This window comes from Trachurus japonicus, chromosome 13, assembly GCF_045865225.1.
Source record: "Trachurus japonicus isolate A0001 chromosome 13, Traja_1.0".
NCBI lineage: Eukaryota > Metazoa > Chordata > Actinopteri > Carangiformes > Carangidae > Trachurus > Trachurus japonicus.
Window position 1 is genome coordinate 29,312,268 of NC_140919.1, and position 21,467 is coordinate 29,333,734.

Genomic DNA, 21,467 nt, shown 5'->3' on the forward strand with positions numbered 1-21,467 from the left:
GTGCTGGTCTGGCCTTTTTAATCATATCCTTCAAGCTATAGCCCACCTCCCTTTGGTCGGCTTCCTTTCCTTTTTTGATTCTGCTATAATTAATATACACTGATGATGAGTATAAGGCCGAACCTCTGATGTCCGTTTCACTGGAACACTACGAGAAAATCACAAATGATGAATTATTCAGCAGCGCTTGTCACTTCACTTGATATGACAGTGCGGCCTGACAAGTCCTGGACTGGCGGGGTGAGGCGCGGTGAGGTGAGGTGAGGTGAGGTGAGGTGGCTGAGGCATGCTGTGGCTTGTAGCATATGATCAGAGCCCTCCAATTAAGCCACTAACATGCTCCATTACATAATTAAGCAGAAACCCTCTCAATAGCGTCCTCCTTGCCAGCACCTTATGTTTATCTCTCCTTCTCCATCTGTCTCTGCTCCCTCTATTCAGGCTCCTCATTTGCAGCCCAGCGGAGCAACAGAGAAGGCCTTTGTAATTTGATGGGGCACGAGTGTGCAGACCTTTAACAATAATGACAAAAATGTGCAAAAACAAGCAATCAAGCTATTTAATTACTCCAGAAGAGGTAATGGGATTCTTTTAATCAAATGGCAGTCAGGGCACGGTTGCTGAATCATAATGAGAGGGTCTTAGGTTGTTGATTAATGCAACAGACGGGAGGACAGGGGCTATCAGGTGTGGTGTGATGCAAGATGAGAGCAAACCGAGGAGAAATTTGGAGAGCGATTCTGTCCATGAACCTGTCTCATCTGTATTCCCGTCTCAGCCGCCGAGGGGCCACTCCAGTTGTGGTGTTTGCCATCCCATGAATTTCCCAAAAGCCTACTCTCTGCGTTTGCCAAAAATGCTCTTGAATGGTAGCCCATTTCACAGTCCAGTGCAACCGCTAATGGCTTTTTCATCTCCGAGAGCGGCACAACTCAATCAGCAAGAGGCTTTCGGACAGAGGAAGGGTGCTGGCTAGAAAATGTTTGCAGCAGAGAGTTGGGTATTTTTTCCTGCCTGACATCGCTGGACAAGCACAGGGAGAAGTCTCTGTTTCAGGACTCCATTTGTCCGTTGCTGCAATACTCAGAGGCAGCGGGAGTGTTGTGCTGTTTTTCTAAGTCGGCAGGTACAGAGGCATGTGGCCTGCAGAGTGTGAGGCTCCATCTGACATTTAATAAAGCAGAATGTAGCCATGTTGCCACTGCTGATTACAGTGATGCTACGGGAGACAGAGGAGGGAAAGAGGTGTGTATGATGGCACGGCTGGATGGAGAAACGGAGAGTAATAAAGCAGGCCTCCTCCTCGCAGACCTCCCTCTCACTGACCCTGTGTGTCTGTGTGAGTTTATGGCCACTGTCTGAGGGGGAAAATAAGATTGTGCTTTATTGCTCAACAAGCCTCCCAAGCAATAATAGCTTTTCTCCCCGATCTATCCGTTCTGAGAGACATTAGCTCCCATCCAGCCTGGACCTGCACAATCTGCAGCTCAAGGCCTGGATTAGTCAACTGAATAAGACTCCAATATTGCTCCATGTCACCTCTGCCTATGGCTCAGATGCATCATAATCTCCCCTTTCTCTATATTATAAGAAGCACTAATACAGAAGAGGGGTAGGCAGCAGGGGAGCCCTGATATGAGGGGCTATTTACAATCTCCTGTGTAATTTGTCCAAGCCGGGGAAATACTCATTAGTGTGAAAGCTTACCTAAGCATTTGTAAGGCACCACAATGTGGGCGTGGCCTTTGCACACCTTCTTCTCCTGCTTGCACCAGTTCTCAATACGAATAGGCTGGTTGGCTTCCACCACGTTTGTGATTTGGAGCTCGGGATACATCTGTTGGAAGAAGAAAGAGGGAAACATGAGAGGGGAATAGGTATGTGTTTGTGTGTGCGTGTGCAGGAGAGAGAAGGTGGATCTTCAATGGGATCCTTAAATCCATGCTTTATTCTCTCTAGATGCCATCTGCTCAACTGTGAAAGAGCATGAATTTACAGTTTCCTCAAATGCCATTAAAATGTCATCAATAAATGCAACTGAAGCTTGTGGAGACGGCTGCTCGAGAATGTACAACCCTGCTTTTTCTGTGGACAGCCACATAATAAACCACGACAGCCCCCCTGGGTTAGGAGATACAGTAAATAAGAGCAAGGGTATCCATGTTGTGGAAAACATGTCTTTAACCGTAAAAAAAGAAAATGAGAGAGGGTGTGCTAATTGACATGCCACCGGCAATACAGAAAATGTTCTTTCAGCAACAGCTCGATAGCCAGTGATAAATCAAAGTGAAATGAAAACTGACTTTTTGCACCTGAATGGCTAGTTCTACCCAGCATAACACAGACATATTGAACGTCCACATATTTCTTTTTTTTGTCTACTAATGTAAAATAATTTCAGTTACTTTGATAAATTAGATTGAAAAGGAGATGTAATTGAAATTTACAAGCATCATCTTACATCTTTGTTACATGTGTTGTGAAGATACTTAGCTGAACTAAAACACCCTTTTCTTTGATCAGTCAAAGTAATGACATCTGACATTGTATCGCATTAAATTTACTGTAAAGTTACTTTTAAAGGAGCAGTGCAAACTGTCAAACTGTGAAACTGTTTTGCTAAAAACACATCACTAAATTAGATTTACAACATTTCCTATGCAATGGCTCTGATTTGAAGAGACTTACATCATTATACATCATTATATTTACATAATAAGCTTGAAAAGTAGCGAGCTCTTGACTGGAGCAATGAGACTGGATACAGAAAATATAGCAAATTATAGTGAGTGTGCCAGTCTTAAGTTAATATCTAAGAGTCAATAGCATACAATGATCATTTGAAAAACAAAACAAAACAAAAAACATGTTCAAATGTACTCAAACACACTCATTTCGAAGCTCACATCACTACATGTCCCAGAAATTTGTTTTCATCAGTTGCGTGTGTGGTTTCAACGCTGCCATGGATCTTTTATGAACCCTATCTAAACCATATCCTATCACACAGTATAATAGATCCATGTGGTGTCACTAGTTTACCCAATTTCCAGGTCATGTAAACCTGAGCAATTGAATATTAAAATCAAATGCCGTCCTTTGGCCTGTTTTTCGATTTCATTATTTTGATCTGAGCCTTAAATTGAAAGTGTAAAAGAAAAGGCCTTATTTATTAGTATTATAATCAAAAACAAATAACAGAATAACCAGTCACTTTTTCATTTCTTGATTTTTGATTGTCAACTGAACATGGAAAGAACGAATGATACTGTGGTATTGATAAGATGGAGATTAGACAGTGTGTGTGTGTGTGTGTGTGTGTGTGTGTGTGTGTGTGTGTGTGTGTGTGTGTGTGTGTGTTACAGCAACTCACCTCCTGGCAGTACTGCAACACACCCTCTTTGGTTCCTACACAGCTCTTAGTTCCAGATGGGTCGGGTTCCCAGCGGCCAGTCTGAATATTGATGTGCATGTTGAGCTTTCCGCAGAACATCGCCACCTGTGGCTCGGCCACGGCAAACCCTGTGCCTGCGTTGGCTGCTAGCGCCTGGAGAGACAGGAGGGAGAGGGAGAGAGGAATGGGGGTCAATGCAGTCAATCATTACAGAGCCCATAAAAGCTGGGGGAGTTTTCTGGCTGACAACTTGAGACACTGTCTGCTGCACTCACTCTTCCCATAAACACCATTATGAAGCAGACACAGGAGCTTGATACTGTCGAGTCTGATCACACAGAGCCGGTTCTGCTCACGTACTGCAATGGATAACTATGCACGGCGTGATGGAGCAACATCAGTACTGCCTGTCAACACTTGGCTGCTACTGCAAGTCAATGCTGCAGTGCTGAGAGAGCGGAGGGGCTCAGACAGGAGACAAATTAAATGCACCTCGGGAATGTTTGGCTAGGTTGATGGTTAAACGAGTAGGGGTTTGATTGGATTTGTGCACAGAGTTTTTTTTTTTGCTCTGATGCCCATTGAGCGACTGAGAGGCTGCACACAGAGCAGGAGAGAAGAAAAAGCTGCAGTCCGTCGTCATGCCTCACAAACCAGGACATTCCTAGTTCAGGGCAGAGCTTTGCTCATTCAGACCTCCTGGGACTAAACTCTCTCCACAAAGAGTGGATCATTTACTCTTCAAGGTAAACACTGATGGTTTCTGAGCCACAAATCACCTCAGACGCATAGGAAGACAGCGTCTGTTAAAAATATTTCTGCGACTTCCTCCCAGAGTTTCCTATCGTTGTTTACCTCTTAAGCCTTTGAACGAGAGGGGGAAACGTGCTATCTCTCTCCTCCCGATGTTCTTCCTATCATCATTTACTGAACCCAGCCAGCAGGAAGCAGGAACACCCAATCTGCCCATCCTTCACTCCAAATAGCTAAACACCACTCTGTGTGGAAAATGGACATCAACTGTCCAAAGCTACCATGTAATCAGCTTTCACACGATTGCCTTTGCAATGCGTCGGAGTGGTGCTAGCATCGTTCAGCTCATCAGCTCCTCACTGGGATGATAAATCACAGCCTGATGCTGGTGGGGGCGGGGTGGGGGGTGTCACTGCACGGGGAAGCTCTAATGAATTAGTGAGGCGATGTGGCTCTGCATGCCAAACTATCCAGAAACACACACCAGGGAGCCTCAAGAGAGGAAGCGGCATGGAACTTATCCCCTCTTGATTGTCATAAAGTCATCAGGCTCAGTAAACAGGCTTCAGCCCCAGAGAGAGACAGAGAGAGAGAGAGAGAGAGAGAGGGAAAGATCAAGGGATTGAGTGAGGACTACTTGGACGCAAACGCCCGGCTTCTGTTGTTGGCTTCTCAGCCTTGAGGAGACACGAGCGGGTGGCGTCCTCTGCAGCGCCGAGCCAAGGAGAAAACAGCTGAAGAGGGAGTAACAGCGTGTTAGACAAAGCCCTCCGTCTAATTCTGCGCAGGCTCTCAGGCTGATAATAGGTGCAGAACAGAGTAGAGCGAGGACAAAACAAGTGCTGTGTAATCATCAGTTGGCTGTGGCGTGTGATGAACCAGAGCTGAGTCTGCACACACACACACACCACACACACACACAAGCACACAAGCACACACAAACTGAATATAGCACCAGGCAGCCACATAGCTGCACAATCGCACTTGGTGCCCACGCGGGCACACATAACACGTAATCATAAAACGCACACAAATAACACGCAGACATCCACACAGGCACATGTCTGTCCACATCCACGCAGGCGAAGCGAACGCACGCCGGACTGTCTTGATTTAGACCTGGAGGCACAACAGCCTCAGATTCAAACCTCATTTCCTCCTCCTTCCTCCATCTCCATGTCTTTTGTCCCACTCCTCTCCTCCCTCCCTCTCTCTCTCTCTCTCTCTCTCTCTCTCTGCAGCACCACGGGCTTGTTTGCTCTCCTCCCTCTCATTCCTTTGTCAGATTGGCTTGGGGTGTGTGAGAGGCAGAGAGTTGGGGAGGAAATGAGAGATGGTGAGAAAACACGTTAGGGAGGAAGACAAGGGAGACAGTGACAGCCTGACCACAACTAAACGGCGCGGCTGCTGAAAAACAAGCGTCGGGGCCGGTCCCAGCATCCCTTTGACTCCTCTAGAGTGATAAAGTGTCAGTGTGGCTTTAACTCTCCAAGCCAGACAATGGCAGTGGAGTCAGTGGTTAATAGCACTGCCTTAAATCTGCAGTCACATGCCTGTTCAGTAAGAGCAGCTCTGGGCCAGACTTGTACAAAGAGAAGAATGATGGAGGGCAGCAGAGAGCATGAGAAGTGACACATACTGTATAGACAGACAGAGAGAGAGCAGGTGGGAAGATGAAGACTTTTATCTCATCTCTGCTCTAATCAGTTATGTTGGCTGAAGCAGAAGGACGACTGGCCTTGAGAAACCAGACTCAGCAGCCTGTTCTGTTGTCTGTGACACACTGACACACACACAATACTATTAGACAAACAGTCAGTTTGGCTCTTGAGCTGGTCTTTCGTCTATCTTCCTGCTGACAGAGTTTTTCCCTGGTCGTGACTCAGCAACGACTGGAAATTTTATTTCACCAGTGTCACAATCTTTTATGTCATTCAATACAAATATATTCTGTTCGTCATTGCGAAATTGAGTCTGAAATGAAATAAGAAGAAACAGAAGTGAATCTTTGACTCAGAACAAAGCCACGTATGAATAAACCCGCAGGCTACGAGTTAACTGTGGGTCACACCAGTTTTGGCCCCACTTTAAAAAAAAACAAACCTGTGACTTGATGTAACTGAACGCCTCCTTAAAGGTCACCTGAAATAACCTGACAGTAACTTGCTTCTGCCGTTTCTGTCGTTGTTTCCACATGAAACAGAGGTTCAGGCCAGGACTTCATGCAAGGAGTGACTTCATTTAAAGTTCAAACATAGTTGAAACAAAGACTGCAGAATTGGCACTGACAGCGCCCTTTAAGGATCACTTGTCTTGTATTTTCGTTGCCTGATCTTGTTCTTAATGCAAAAAGGTGCCGATGAATTGATGACCCAGGGGCACACAAACACACAGACACACACTTAGACTCATGTTACAGCTAGTCTTTATTCAGCTTGGCAGGGAGCAAATATTTTGAGAGGCTATAAGAAAAGAAAAGGTGGAGAAAAAATAATAATCTTTTTATATCTTCCAGATACCTGTGCTGATAAAAAACAACTTTAATTTCTTCCAGTTAATCCAGTGATCACTCATTCACCACGTGGATCTAAATTCTACTAAATTATCTTATATTTCCAAATAATTTGCTATCAAATTCAACCTTGTTCTGGTTCTTTCTGATAAACTTGTGCGTCAAATGTAGCAATAACACACAAAACCACATCTGCTGACAGTCAGGGACATATACTGTAGGTCAATTGGGGGATGCCCGAAACTGGGCTGTCTAACCATTAAATTGTTGGCAGGAATAATTCTTAATAATAGGCCTATTTGTAGAAGAAAATGTAATATTTGAGTTATAGAAAAGCTTTTTTTCCCCTTCTTCTTTCTTCCTAATTTTCCTTGAACAAGTGGTCAAGAACATCCCCATTTCAGAGTTGATTTGTCTCGCTTCTGTAGTAAAACATCAGAATGTCTGGTCAGCACAAGTGTGCAACAAAGAGAATAGAAGAGGAAAGTAGAGGCTTGAGGGATTTTATGAACAAATATTTAAAAAAAACAAAAGGTGATGATTATTTCTGTCGGCTGGCCTGCACACAAACACAGAGTTACTGGAAAAATACGCTGCCACACCTAACGAGTGGAAGTCATCGAGCATCCATCTAATTACTGACTCACTGTGAGATGTTATATCATGTGTAAGTGTGAAAACACTGGCTGCTGTGCCGAGGCTTAGCGAGTCAGAGGAAGAGACAAAAGAGGGAGGGAGTGGAAGTTGGGAAAAGGGAGAGGCAGGAACTGAGGGGAGCTCCAGCAAAAAAAAAAGGTAAATAGACAACTGCAGCAGGAAACGTGTGTTGTTTGGCTCATGTCCCGGCTTGACATATTATTATTCTCCAATGAGCGCAGACTGTAATGCTATAAAGAAACGGTGTGAAGCGGCGTGAGTGCAGGAGACAGGCTTGCCACCGCGGAAGCCTGTCAAAAGCTGTGTGGGCTGAGGATCATTTAGCTCGATTTCACTCTTTGCAAACGCACACCAGCCTGTCACTGCTTTCCCAGTCTGACTCTAGCACACAAACATGTTTTATTAGCCTGTTCTCTGTGTGTCGAGCCAAGTTTCACATAAAACAAGCAAAGACATGACAGCGCTTGTTGTGAAATAACGCATGGAACATCACATGCACGCACGAGCACTTGTTTTTACCCTAGAAACGGATGAATGTGAGTCTGGTTCTCTAATGAGCAATACACACACACACACACGCACACACGCACACACGCACACACACACACACGCACACACGCACACACACACACACACACACACACACACACACACACACACACACACACACACACACACACACACACACACACACACACACACACACACACACACACACACACACACACACACACACACACAACACACACACACACACACACACACACACACCTACCCATTACCCGGCAACAAAGCAGAAGAACAATGTTATTTTGAGTTCCAACATTTCCTATCTAACTTACATCACACTGTCAATCATGCCCTGATGTACACCACTGAAAGCCTACATACATTTATCTAAAAATAATAACTGTGGGTGTGTGTAATGTTTTTTCAGGATCATTACCTGGAGACTTTCCACTTATTGGGGGTGATTGACAGTCAAAATGAATGCATTCACATTAAAATGCTGGGCTTAGATGCAATGACAAAATGATTAATCAGAGATAATTGCACAAAACCAAATTTAGGTTTCACAATTACTGTGATGGGCTATTCTTCGGCTCAGGCAATTTCTGAGTCTGTAAAAGCCGATCTTTTCTTTGTAATGTTTGAGAATAAAAGGCAGAAAATAGTTTCCTTCAGCAGTTGTGAAAAGAAGCAAAAATGAACTCAGATATCTTCATCAATGCTGATTGTAGGCCGACACCAGCAAGAATAACTGAAAAGGGAAAGTGCAACAAAAGACTATAATAGGCTACTGGCTTGATTTTACAAAAAAAGGAAGAAGAAAAAAAAACAGGTAGTATTCCTTAATGAGGTTTTAGAGAAACCCTCCTGGACGTGCATGGGTCAGTTAATACATGACCTTCCACACAGCATCTGGACAGGATCCAAAGAAGCTAATCCGATCTGTGTGTGTTTGTGTGTGTTTGTGTGTGTAAGCGTTTGAGGATGTGTGTGGTCCCAGGTCAAACACTTGGGGCAGCGTGAACAGCAGAGTGTGAGCTCGGGGACACACACCGAGAGGACAGTGGGAAAGGGGGAAATGAATAAATGAGGGCCATACTATTCAAAGCAACGGGGTCCGAGAGTCGGCGATGACCCTCCAGTACAAACACAGAGATGAAAACTTTGTTGCAGTCAAAACAAACGGCCGTGCACAAACTCCCTCTGTGAGCAGACAGTCTAATGAACGAGTTAGGTGTTGGTGGCTGGCTGACATTTCTGACAGACATATTTTCTGGTAAACTGCCTGTGTTGCATTCAGGAGCAGACACACTGCAATCAGCTCCAGTGTCAACAGGTCTATAAACCTCATAGGCCTCACAGAGCGGCGGCAACAAGTCTAATTTTGGCAGAGGTATGGTGAAGCCATCCCCAAAGTCTAGCCCTTATAAAAGCAGCTCCAGACTGAGGCACCGATCAGGACTCGTGGGTTCCCAGAATGCTTAGTGTCCATGTGACTCTGTGGAGAAATGCCTGGCATCGTTAATCCACCTAATCCTTCCCTGTGGTGACTTAACTACTTAAACAAGATAGGCAGTGGTGAGAAAGGCGCATACACATGTACAGGAATACCTAATGTATGTACAATATATAGGGACATTAAGTCAACATTGATATTTCTCTTTGCATGTAGTAAAAAGTGTTGATGTGTTTGGGTTCACTGCAATGTCTGCACTGCTAATGAGTGAAGCAGGGCAATTAAAGCAGCTTTATTTCTTTATTAGCTTCTACTACAGCTTTTACAGCTCTTGGTATAGCATGAACTTTGTTACCAGCTGCAACGACGAAGCTGTTGCTGTTTTCATCTCTTGAGTCTGTGTTTGTGTGTCATTACGGCTAAATGTGGTCCTGGAGACAGCTAGCGCAAACCACCACGGAGATGGTTTTAGCATTGGCAGGCGCTTGCATGTCTGAAGAGCTTTTGTCACCGTGACAGCGACACAACTGTGCTAGAGGCAGTCAGGAAGCTTTACATGTGATTTCTACGATAGGTGTGGTCCAACCCAAACACCCCCATGTTTTTGGGTGTCGTAGCTGTTGTGATCCCATCAACAGTTCAGTTTATTGTATCTTGAGCTGGTTGGTGCTGTAGCAATCAAATCTGCTGGTAGGATTATATAAGCATGGATTTTAACTCATTGCGTAATGATAACTTTGCCATGTTCAGAGATTTCCAGCCCGACTCAACACTTCCATGGATACGTTCACAGACACTTCAAGAAGAACTTGCGATGTGATCACACCATCTGCACTGCCTGTCGACATATTGACGTTCAGACCCATGAGTGCTCTGTAGTCATTACTGCTAATGATCCATCCACATGTGGACGGATCATTACTGTGAGTCCACTGTGGTACAGGAGGATGTTTTGCAGCCTGCAGGCTAATATTAGCTCTAAAGAGAAGAAGAAACAGACTTTGGTGTGTACCGTGTCTCACATTAAAGACGAATTTGGAGAGCATCTTCAGTTGGTACATTAAATCTGTTTTTTTGGTTTGTTTTTTACTGCTAGACATGAGTAGTTTCACATCACTAATACATGATTGAGACAGGCTGGAATCAATAAAACATAAAACATAATATTCCTTTCACACCATAAGTTGATGATGAGCCATTAATAAGCTCTGGTCAATCATTGGAACAACAATCGCAACCTGATGTGGATGTTTTCATGAGCTGATCATGTTAGAGCTAATAAAAATGTTATAGGAATCAAAGTTGGCACTGCTTATGTTATTTATGCACCTGAAATATCCAAGGCTGAAAGAACTCAATGACTCTGCGGCTGATTGATCAATTGATTGTAAAAATAGTTGGCAATTGTGTCTGCTGGTCGATTGACTAATTGTCCAATCGCTTCAGCTCTAGTACAGTTAATTAGAGACTGAATACCAGCACCAGAGAAGAAAAACCAAGGGGTCATATTACTAAGTCTCCTACATGTCAGATAATATCTCCTCTCACATCACTGTACTGACGTTATATCAATACAGGAAGTGTTTATGTTGAATCTATAGTCTTTATCAATAAACTGTTTGAAATGAGACTTTTATATTTCTGTTAATTACAGGTCATCACGGGCATTGACCTGCTCATTGATGGGGCTCAATACAAGTCCTTAAATACTTACTGCCGCTTTAACTATCCATCAAACCACCAAATGGGGTCGTATGAGATGGGTGTGAATCTCTTGGTGATGAAGCCCACAGGAGGATCAGGGCCTGAGCCACTGACACCATCATTACACAAGCAGCAGCTCACCAGCAACAGATAACAGATGAGAGGGGGAGGACATTTAGCAACAGAGGGACAGTGACATTTTCCTACTGACCAAGCACCTCCCACTCTTTAAACGGGCAGACAGTAAAAACAGAATAATAAAAGGGGGAGAAAACGGTGTCAGGTTCTCTGACTCTGAATCAAAAGGGCACCCCCCTCACTGCAATGCAAATGAGCTCCTCTGTCTGAGTGAAACGGCCTTTTGTCTTTACCATTTGAAGTGTCTCGAGACTACTCTGGAGTTGCCCTATGAGTCATCGCTCCAAGCCCACTGTGTTAAAAATGCTCCCACAGTTTGGGGAACAGGCTGTCCAGTCAGTGCCGGTGTCTTCTCCTCCAAAGACGACAACATCAAGTTGTGAGATTTACACTTCCGACTAAATTCTGCGAGGCTCTTCTTCCCCTTAAAGAAGAAACACCACTCACTTCCCACTTCCTCAAATGCCCATGGGGAACTTCTCCTTAAAAGGGCAAGTGATGAAGAAAAGTCACTTCTTGTAAATAGTCGTTTGCTTTGTTCTCCTTAAGCATTGAGAAACACATTTCTTGGAAAAAACTAAATCAGATTTGTTCATACTGATAGATTCACTCAAGAACAATTTACTGTATTTGTCCAAGGAAACCATGAGATGAATGTTTGTGTTTGTGCCTGGTGTTTGAGGTGTCAGCAAGATGCTCCACAGAGAGCTGAATATTATGTTTCTGTCCAGTATCGGTTCACCTCGGAGAGGCTCATTAACCTTCCATCGTTCTCACCCAGACAGGACCGTGCAAGACCGAAAAATCTGCTGTTCTCTCTGCCCTGAAGAGTCACAGGGGAAGTGAAAAAACACAGTCACCACACACCCATCGCCCACCGCAGAGGAGGACGATGGCATGGCCATGACACGCCGGTACCAGTAAGCCTATTTGTAATCCTTTCAGCCCAACCTGTGCTTGATTGAACACGTCGTCCTAATGTTAATGAGACTTTGTGGAGCAGCTCCAAAACCTGTGAAAACCCTGGAAATGCCATTGACGCAGTCAGTCAAGGAAATTATTCAGCAGGGAAACGGAGCTGATTGAGCTATGAGAGTTCAAAGTGATGAGGGATCTGAGGGAGATTTAGGGAGACAATGTCTACCTGTTTGACTCCTCATACCTGTGGACAGCTTCTAGATTAGCCTGTTACCTTTTCAATGACTCATCTTTATTTGACTTTGGTCTCAACTGTGAACACAGATGTATTTGACTACATCTTGCTGCCTGCATTCCTGAACAGGTTTCCCATTAAGACAATAAACTGAGACCTAATGAGCTTAATGGGCTGCCTGATGTTGTCAGTCCAACGTAGTGCAAAATGAGGATGAAACCTGAGTGCAGAGTTCTCCTGTGCTTTTTTTCTTCAGGAAATTCTTGGTTGCATATTAACCACAAAGTAAATTTCATCCTCTTTCGAGATAATTATTTACTGGTGTTAATATTCTACATGTCCCACCTTCAAAGTGAACCTCACTGCAGTTTCCAAGGAAAGCTGTGATTGAGCTACAACTTGATCTCACAGAGCGTGGCCCGAATGTCGCCGTGCTCACTGCTCAGTGAAGGGAGGTGAACAGTAGCGAGACACGTCCGTAATTAAGCTCCAGCTTGAAGATGAGCAGCAGCTCGCTGGTTGCACACTAACATTTGTGGTGATTGAGTCGCGCAGGTCTGTCTGTGTGTCAGGGGGAGATAACATGGCCTCTCTCCAGCTTACAGCAAACGGACGTGAATGACGACTTGTTCAAATGGCCCGTCACTATGGAAACCTTCTACAAAAGCATCCCAGCTATTCACACAGTGGAACATTGAGGCTGCAGAAGAAAGAGAGAGGCAGAGGGGAAAAGAGAGAGGAAGAGGGGGAAAGAGGGAGGGAGAGAGAGAGAGCGAGGGAGAGGCAAGGGAAGAGGCAAAGGCAAAAGAGAGAGGCAGATTGAAGAAGTGGAGCAGGGGAGAGCGAGGAGGAGGAGGAGGAGGGAGAAGAAAGCTGGGAGATAGAGCATCAGAGGCTCACAGCCACAAAGAGAGAAGACAGGAAGGAGAAAAAAGAAAGCAAGAGCAGGAGGGATTGGAGAAAGAGGATAAAATAATGGAGAAAGAGGGAATGAGGCCACAGTTGTGAGAGACTGGCATATGAGACAGAGTGTGGCAGTGGGGGAGAGGAGATGGGAGGCGTAGTGGCGAAGGCTGTGTGAATGGCACAGAGGACGACACTCACAAGAACAGCTACTCTGGCCTGTTGGGTGCGTTCAGCAACACTGTGTCCTTGTGTGCAAACACGTAAATGACCCTCAGCTCCATACGCTCGCATGTTTCCCCCTGGTACACATGCACATAGCAGGCATACAGCACACAAAGACACGTCTGTGCTCTGTGCCCTCTTCAGCAAACAAAACCCTGCCCATTACCACAGCAGTGTGCATCAGTGTGTTCAGAAATGTCGCTTCACATCACAAGGAGACACTGCTACACCTGCCCAGTAGGTAGTTAGCGGTTAGTCACTGCAGGTTAGTGCCATCATGGAGTCTGGGTGAAAGTTCACGTACACACACGTTAACAATGTGGAGACACTTGTGGCAGTTTCATGAGAGGAGGTTTAGGGGTGAGAGACAATGGGAAGTAGGGTTATAGTACAAGCAGGTCCAAGGCCTGGTGTACTCTTAGAGTTTTAATGTAACTTTTCCACATTAAAATGTCTAAAATAACAATGTCACAAATTTTTTATTGTGTTGTGTACTTAGATTGTCCCAAATGTTTCCAACAGCTCTCAAACCCAGAGAGATTTGTTTATCTTTTATTTATCCTTTATCTAACCAGGTAAAACTCATTGAGATTTAAAAACCTCTTTTACAAGAGTAACCTGGCTAAGAAAGCAATGCGCAAAACAACACCACATAGAATTATACGGACGGTATAAACATTTAGAGGGCAAGCACAAGAGTCAATGGATCTTCGTTCTCAATCCTTTAAAACTGTCTGAATTCCCCCAGGCCAATGAGTTTGTTGATTGTAGTCAGCCAGTGGTTTCTTTTATTTGGTGTCTGTCAGTCATGTATATATGCATGTGTTGGCGTTGAGGTTGCCTCCTTTTATCCACTTCTAAGCCACATTTTAAAGATGCATTTTTATACACCTTGGTTGTTTTGAACTATATATTCTAACCAGATGAAGGATTTTAGTCATCAGACGCCTGGATCTGAAGTTAGCAGAGAAAAACTAAGCAAAAGTTTGGCAGCTGAGCTCCCGGCTGCTGGAGACGTCTTGTGTCCGCTGAACGTTGTTGACGAATCACAGATTTTTTTTAACATGAAACTGGTTTATTCAGTGTTTCTACCAGTTCTCATCATCTGATCTGTTTGATTTAGAGAGAAGGAAGAAGGAGACCTCTGTGGATGATTCAACTCCTGGTAAAAACCTGAACCACCGACACTGAAGGAATACAAACCGGCAGTAGCTCTGAGAAATGCTGGGACTGACAACTCCCATGATCCCTGGCTATTACCCGACATCAACCAACACTGTCTCTTGACATTGTTTTGATTGAGGTTGAGAGGTCACACTGTGTGTTAAAAAGGAATAAATAACCTTACTTTAGTTGGACTCTTCAAACACCTTCACCTCTGACGTTATGATCTTGAAATGTGCTACGAAGTGAAATGAATGTGAAATCTGAATCAGAACATGAGCACAGAGGCCAGGGATCTGCACTAGAAACTTGATTGAAAATGTTTCCACTTGAGAAAATACTGTTTCCCTTAATTGTTTGATTTCATGCAGGAACAGAACTGAAAAGATCTGAGCAAACTCAAGAGAAACTCCAGTTGCTTGTGTTTGATAACTTGAATTAGATGATATTCACGTCCATATTGCGAATGAATACTGCCTGTTACATGCCTGAATTTACTGCTATAATGCTGGTTGGAAGGTGAAGACTGAGGACATTAAATTAGACTCTTAAAAAGTGTAGCTGCGAGACGAGGTGACACAAGGTAAAGAGTCTCCTTGATGTCAGTTTCAAGTGTATGAAGCACATGTTAACAAAGAGAAAAAAAGACATTTGTCTGACTCATGTTTGCACTTCAAAGTCTTGCTTGCCTTTAGAAAACATCTCAGAATATAATCTATGGGTGTATAAACTACAGCCGAGAGTTCAGGTGGCAATAACACGACCAAATGCACTCAAAGACTTCTGAGTGTCTAAGTCTAAAAATTCATTTCACCAAGAAGAATCTCATGTCACCCTCTCACTGCTCAATCATATCCTCTCTCTCTCTCCTTTGCTTTCTATAAATTGTATGAATTTCCATCAGAAGAAAATGAATCATATTACTTGTCTCCATAGCTGCTATTTTATTTTTTTCTTCTCCTTGCTTGTCTCACTTACGCAATCATTGAAAATCAAGAGTGGCCTATTGTTAGGGTGCCGTCACTTGTACCTCTGCACTTCTGAACGCAAGCTGTACGTAATCGTGCATTTTAAGTGGCAGTGGACAAGAGTAAACTAAAAGCCTGCTGAGTAAATAAAAATGTAGAGACATTAGGACAAGAGAAGAGAAAAACACTGTTAATTAGAGCCGAGGACTTTCTCCCCTCCCTGTGGCACACTGCCTTTTCATCGGGGAGAAGGTGTGTCTGATCTATTTATAAGCGGCTCCAGTTGGTGAACCAGTGGTCTTCCAGACCTTCCCTCTCCAATGTTGAGAGAGAGAGCGAAACAAACACTAGAAAACATGAGGATTACATCTCTTTGGTTAAGTGATATCATGCAGCCAAATTTCACCTTAGGAGATTTTGTAAATGAGAGCTCAGAGGGGATTTTAAGGCAAAGTAGATGTAACAAAATTATTTTAAATGAGAAATTCTGTCAGAAGACTGATTAAACAGGTAATAATGTGTTCACCTGGCATTTCATTTATTTTCACAGTCAAATTAGGGATTTGAAGAAGTTCTGATGTGCTATCACTGCAGGTTCACACTGTGTGTATCCTGGTCTTGTTGTGGGAAAACCTGGTAAATGTTTGGCGCAAGTCCAACAACTGCAACAGCCGGGAGGAGAGCTACTGTGTTCACCTAATGACTCCACACTTGTGTGTTTCAGTTTTGATTGGTTAACAACACCTGGCGTCAACACTACTGCAGCAGCTAGAAGCATCTGAAACAAACTTTTTGAAACGCTGCTGCCATTTGTATCTGAAAACTTCAGGAGTTGGGTTTTAGGGTAGGTCCTAAAACCAGCATTGTGTGTCAAAAACAATCTCTGTCCAATGTGTGAGTCGAAGAAGCAGACTGTCCTTTTCTGCTTTACGCCGCTGGAGTTTTAAAACTAGAACAGGTCCAGCTGTGTGTCCAGACCCCTCTGCATGAATAGCTCAAAGACCATTTTGTTGTTTTTTGGATGACTTGATGCAGAGACCAAAGATGCAGACTCACACTGCCATTCTCTGATTGGATCTTACCAGCCTCGACCACCAGAGGTTAAAGCAACACAAACAACTATTAGAGTTAGAGTTACTGACCTTACTGTCTTTGCTAGCAGTTGCAGCTAATCAATCATGGAGAAGACAATCTATCTCAAACAGTTCACAACAGCACATGCATGACCAATGTATGCAACTGTCACACTATTCTCTCTACCCACTGACACAGTGTTGTCAGTACTGTGTGGTCTCACCATCTCCCCCTCAGCTGTTCACCTGCAACATGTCACACACACACACACACACACACACACACACACACACACACGCTGTTCAGATGCCTGCCTGTGAACATGCACCGAGCACCTGACGGCCAACATCAGGACGTCTGCTGCACCTTGTCTTTCATGATTCTTTTATTCCTTGGGCAGGTGCTGCCAGTGAAGCAAGGAGAGCAGGGCAGAGCAGGGGGAGTACGAGGGGGACTGAAGAGCCATTTTCCCCTGCGGCCCCCTCTTGACACAGATTTCAGGCTGTATGCATCTCTGTGGAATTTTACTCCTCCCCATCCAGCTCTCTCTGCATCCCCATCACACACAGCCCTGAGGGTCGTGCACAGCCTTCATAACGTTGCATTTGGGTTCCCTTACCTGGGCAGATTAGGTATAGGCTACATACAGAGCAGATTGGTTTTTCTGGCTGGCTGTGCAGCAGGAGGAAGGAGAAAGGACAGGAGATGACGGGGGAAGAGGAAGCAAGGGAGCAAATTTGTTTAGAATCTGTTCGGGGTGTACTATTCACAGGGTATGCTGCCAAATTTAGGAGGAGACACGTCAAGTCATAGCGAGGGCTTGACTAGAGCTTCCTCGTTAGTCCAATCACTGTCAAGAGATGTCGGGAAAGAGGCAGGGAGAGCGGGAACAAAGATGGGCTGAACCAGAGAGGCAGGACAGAGGAGTGTGACTGTTAGCCAATAGGAGAATGAGGAGGCCTACACTGCCTGCTCAATAATTATCCATCATGAAAAACTGTTCCCCCGCATGTTTCCCTGTATGAGTTGTCACACCAGCTTTGAAAAGAGAAGTAAAACTAGATGCAAGAGTCTGTAAATGATGATTAATGATTGACCGCTCCTTAACAGGTGTAATTCTGAAGTGCACAAACTAATTTTAAGCCTCTGTCGTCCAATTTCTGAGACGCAAAACATGAAACAAAACGAGCCAAAAAAAAACTCCTTCGTGTGAGGCGTGTGCTGTTGCTCGAAGAGAAGGTTGGCATTCGCATTAAAGTCAGTCAACAGAGAAATAACTGATAAGTGTGTGCTGCGGCGATAAAGAGATAATTACACCGAGGGCTTCACCCACAGCTTGTTGTTTAGTTGCTAGGCTACACAGGTGCGTGATTGCATAAATAAGGCGGTGAAGTGTAAAAACAATTTCTTGTAGGAAGACGATTATTGCTTTTCATTTAATGACTGAAGGACTGCGATTATCGAGGTCCACTTTAAGGCGAGTCGCAGCAGCCTCTCAGCTGCGCGCCGTACTGATGATAGGTCTGAGCATTGAGCCTGCCTCTTTTACAGAGCTCCTGTCAGTAAAATCAGCCATTCTTCCCTCCTGACCACTAAAAGCTCTCTGCATGAGCAACCCCCTTCACTCCTCCATCTCCCTCCTTTCATTTCTATTCACTTTGAGCACTCCGGATAACTCATGTGGGCACACATCTCCTCTTGCTTCAACTATCTCTTTGCCTCCCCCACCTGCTCCCCCCCCACCCCCATCACCTCTCAGAGCCATGTGAGCTGGCGACCCTCTCAGCCCTCTCTATCCGGGCTTATGGCCCACGTGGCCTAGAGCGGATTACATTCTTGACATCACTATGCCAGATGTTTATGACAAAAATAAACAGAACTAGCCCCTAAGTCAAACAATGCATTTAGCCTAACCTGACATCTCATTTCCTACAGTATTTCTGCTTGAGCAGGTTCTTCTGTTGCAACAGGAGAGGTTTGATTTTGCCTATAATGATCTCCCCTGTTTCTCTTGTCTCCTATCTTGTCTTGAATTGGAGTAAGAGCTGCTGTCTACAGGACCTTGTTCAGGAGGCTAAACTGACTAGCTTTCTTTGTTGCCTTCACTTCATTGCTCCTCCCTCGACATGGTTGCGTTTTTTTTCCGTTCTTTCTCCTGCAGCTTTCTCCAGTGAGCCGGTACAGAGATCAAATAGCCGATAAGCCGCCCACTGTAACATACACATTAGCATGATTAAATTGGCCGTTGCCTGTCCATTTATTAAAAGCCTCTCTGTGCCGGGTGGGAGGTCTATCTAGCTGGGGAGTGGTGCAGGAGCTGTAGCCTACCTATTGCTGGGTCTACGTAGTGTGTATCGTTGCTGTGGCGTGTGTCCAAGCCTGACATCGCCCAGGTGGAGGAGTTAATGAGGGCTGCAGGGGTATTTCTGACACAGTGCCGGGCTTTCTGTGAGGGATTTCAGGTGATGTGATGGAGACGGAGCCTGCTGAGGAGCGATAGCTAGGCGGGAAAAAAGTCTGCGGTGGCTCTGGCAGTGGCTACACGGGAGATTTAGGGCTTAGGTGATTGTTAGCCGGAGCTCAGTTTGTTTTGAACTATGGGCCTGTGTTTTCCACGGGCTGCTTTATGTGGACGCTGACTCTTTCCTCACTTTGTACTGCACTCTCAGCAGTTTAAAAGAGGAGGATTAGACACAGGAGTGTGCCTCTCTCCTCTGCCGGAGAGCACAGCCGCCTAATCTCTCGGCTGAGGAGAGGGGATTTGGGAGAAATGACCTGTGCTCACTTCACTTTCTCCTCCTCTCACACCCTGCAAGTTGACTGAAAACACTATATGCCGCATCCTTCCTTCCTTCCTTCCCTCCCTCCTTCCTTCCGTCACTCCCGCTCCTGCTTTTTCTTTTTTTTTTTCCTACGCCAGATGACTCTGGGCTCATCAGCATGCAGCACTGCGCTGCTGCTCCTCAGGACCAAGCAGGCTGGCAGACAGGCAGGCAGACTTGTCAATAAAGGAGCCACAGTAACAGGGCAGCTTGCTGAGGCCTCCAGCCCTGTCACTGACGTCTCTCTCAGCTGCCCGGACTCCCTCGTTTAATGAGCACGTAATTGTTGAGCAAGCAAAAAAAGAAACCGGGGAACTGAGGAGGGAAGAACAGCCATGAGGTGAGAGGTGTAATAGAGAGATAGTGGAGTGAGAGGGGAAGGAGGTGAGGGAGGCACAAGGACAAATTGTTCCAGTGAACAAAGTAAGACATAAAGCAGCCAATTTGTCCTGAAATGGGCGATGTAGTACAGTGAGCGAAGAGAGAGAGGGGCGGGGAGGGAGAACACAGCGTCTAGATCAGAGGGACAGTGAGGGGGGAATGCTGCTCAGTGGGAACTGACATTGAGAGCGTGCGGGGGGAAAGCAGTTTCAAGGACAACATGGAAATATCACATTCGGTCGCTACTAGGCAGCCATGAGTTGTGGAGGAGCCAGAGAAACTGCAGGGGCAAGAACCAGATCAAGGACATGGCGGTGATGTGTCCAAAATATCCAACAACATGACATGACAGCAGGAGAGGGACGCACTGTGAGGGAATTCAGAGAGAGATGAAGAAGAAGAGACAGGTTTTTGACCTTATCAGTGTTGACATGAAACCAGGAGTCTGACTTTGATTCCATCGCTAATTTAAAACATTCTTGGATTTGGTTCAACAAATTCACAGCAATAACATCAAGCGATGCATAAATAATAAATGTTGCACCATTAGTCAAAAAAAAAGATAAGTTGGAAAAAATATAGTAGGCTATAATAGTCAAATAATTACTGGGCAAAAAAATGTTCGGTTTCTCAAATGTGATGCAATAAAAATCCCAATAAGATTCAGTGTGAGACAGATAAATCCCTCTCATACGGTATAAGCCCTGTGGAGGTGAGGTTTCATCCCCCTTCCTCCCAAAAAAAAAGGTAGGGAACATATTGAATCTTTAAAAATGCAATATTAAAATCATTTTTCATCACCATCTTACGAGGTTGTATTAAAACTTTCACTTGTAGTGACGACACGGAGGCGGCAGCTAAGAGCGACTCCGGTCCCTGCGAGCGGTGCCACTCTCCCATGACCACCCAAGCTGATTTTAAATGAATCTGTGGCCTGATTGCGAAGCTCCCCGCTCCTCTTGCTCTCCCGCAGACGCCGAGCACTGGAGCAGAGACACAACCCACATGTCTGCATTAGCTACGACGCTCCGGGCAATGCAAGGGAGGCCATCTTTACTACAGCAAAAATGATGGATGTGATGTAGATGTGCTTATCTGTCATTAAGCCCTCTGCTCTGCCCTCCCTCAGCCTCCCTACAGGAAGGGGGGGGGTGATTTCAATCAGACTAGTAGTGAGGAATATAACTCTGGTGAGACATGCTGAGGCCAGTGGCTAATCAGTCACTTCTCTGTGCAGAAAACAGACTTCACAGCAAGAGCATCCCTCTCTGGGCCGGTCTTCTGCTGTTTGCTTTTTTGTCAACCGTCCAACCTTGTTCCCTCCCACCTCCTGTGCCTTGTCCAAAAATTGTACAACCCAATTCGGACCCCTCTGTGGGATCCTGCCACTTCTCTGGGATGAGATCCCAAATCCAAACCGGCGTGATGACGGAGACTATGAGACAAATCCCTCGCATGACTGGGCCGCAATGTCTGCCTGTCAGCTCCCAGCACCTCAATAATAGCGCAGTGACGCTAAATGGGCTCCTGAAACATAAGGACGGGATGTGATGAACACTGAGGGGAGGGGCCGGAGGGTAGGTGGGGAATGGAGGGGGTGGAGTCCGGTAAAGGCGGCTAGCTGCTCAGAAGGCTCTATAATTAGCTGCAGAA

The 21,467-nt window shown here is 45.1% G+C and overlaps 1 protein-coding gene across 8 annotated transcripts in view; it reads right to left on the reverse strand.

Moving 5' to 3' along the window:
- Nucleotides 1-21,467, reverse strand: part of aplp2 (amyloid beta (A4) precursor-like protein 2) — a 53,930-nt gene that overhangs the window by 23,038 nt on the left and 9,425 nt on the right. For all 8 annotated transcript variants that reach the window (XM_085795864.1, XM_085795862.1, XM_085795863.1 and 5 more), the window contains exons 2-3: nucleotides 3,374-3,547; nucleotides 1,708-1,837 (exon numbers count right to left, since the gene is read on the reverse strand). In XM_085795864.1, coding sequence (XP_085651990.1) covers nucleotides 1,708-1,837; nucleotides 3,374-3,547 — 304 coding nt within the window. The remainder of the gene's footprint in view (nucleotides 1-1,707; nucleotides 1,838-3,373; nucleotides 3,548-21,467) is intronic.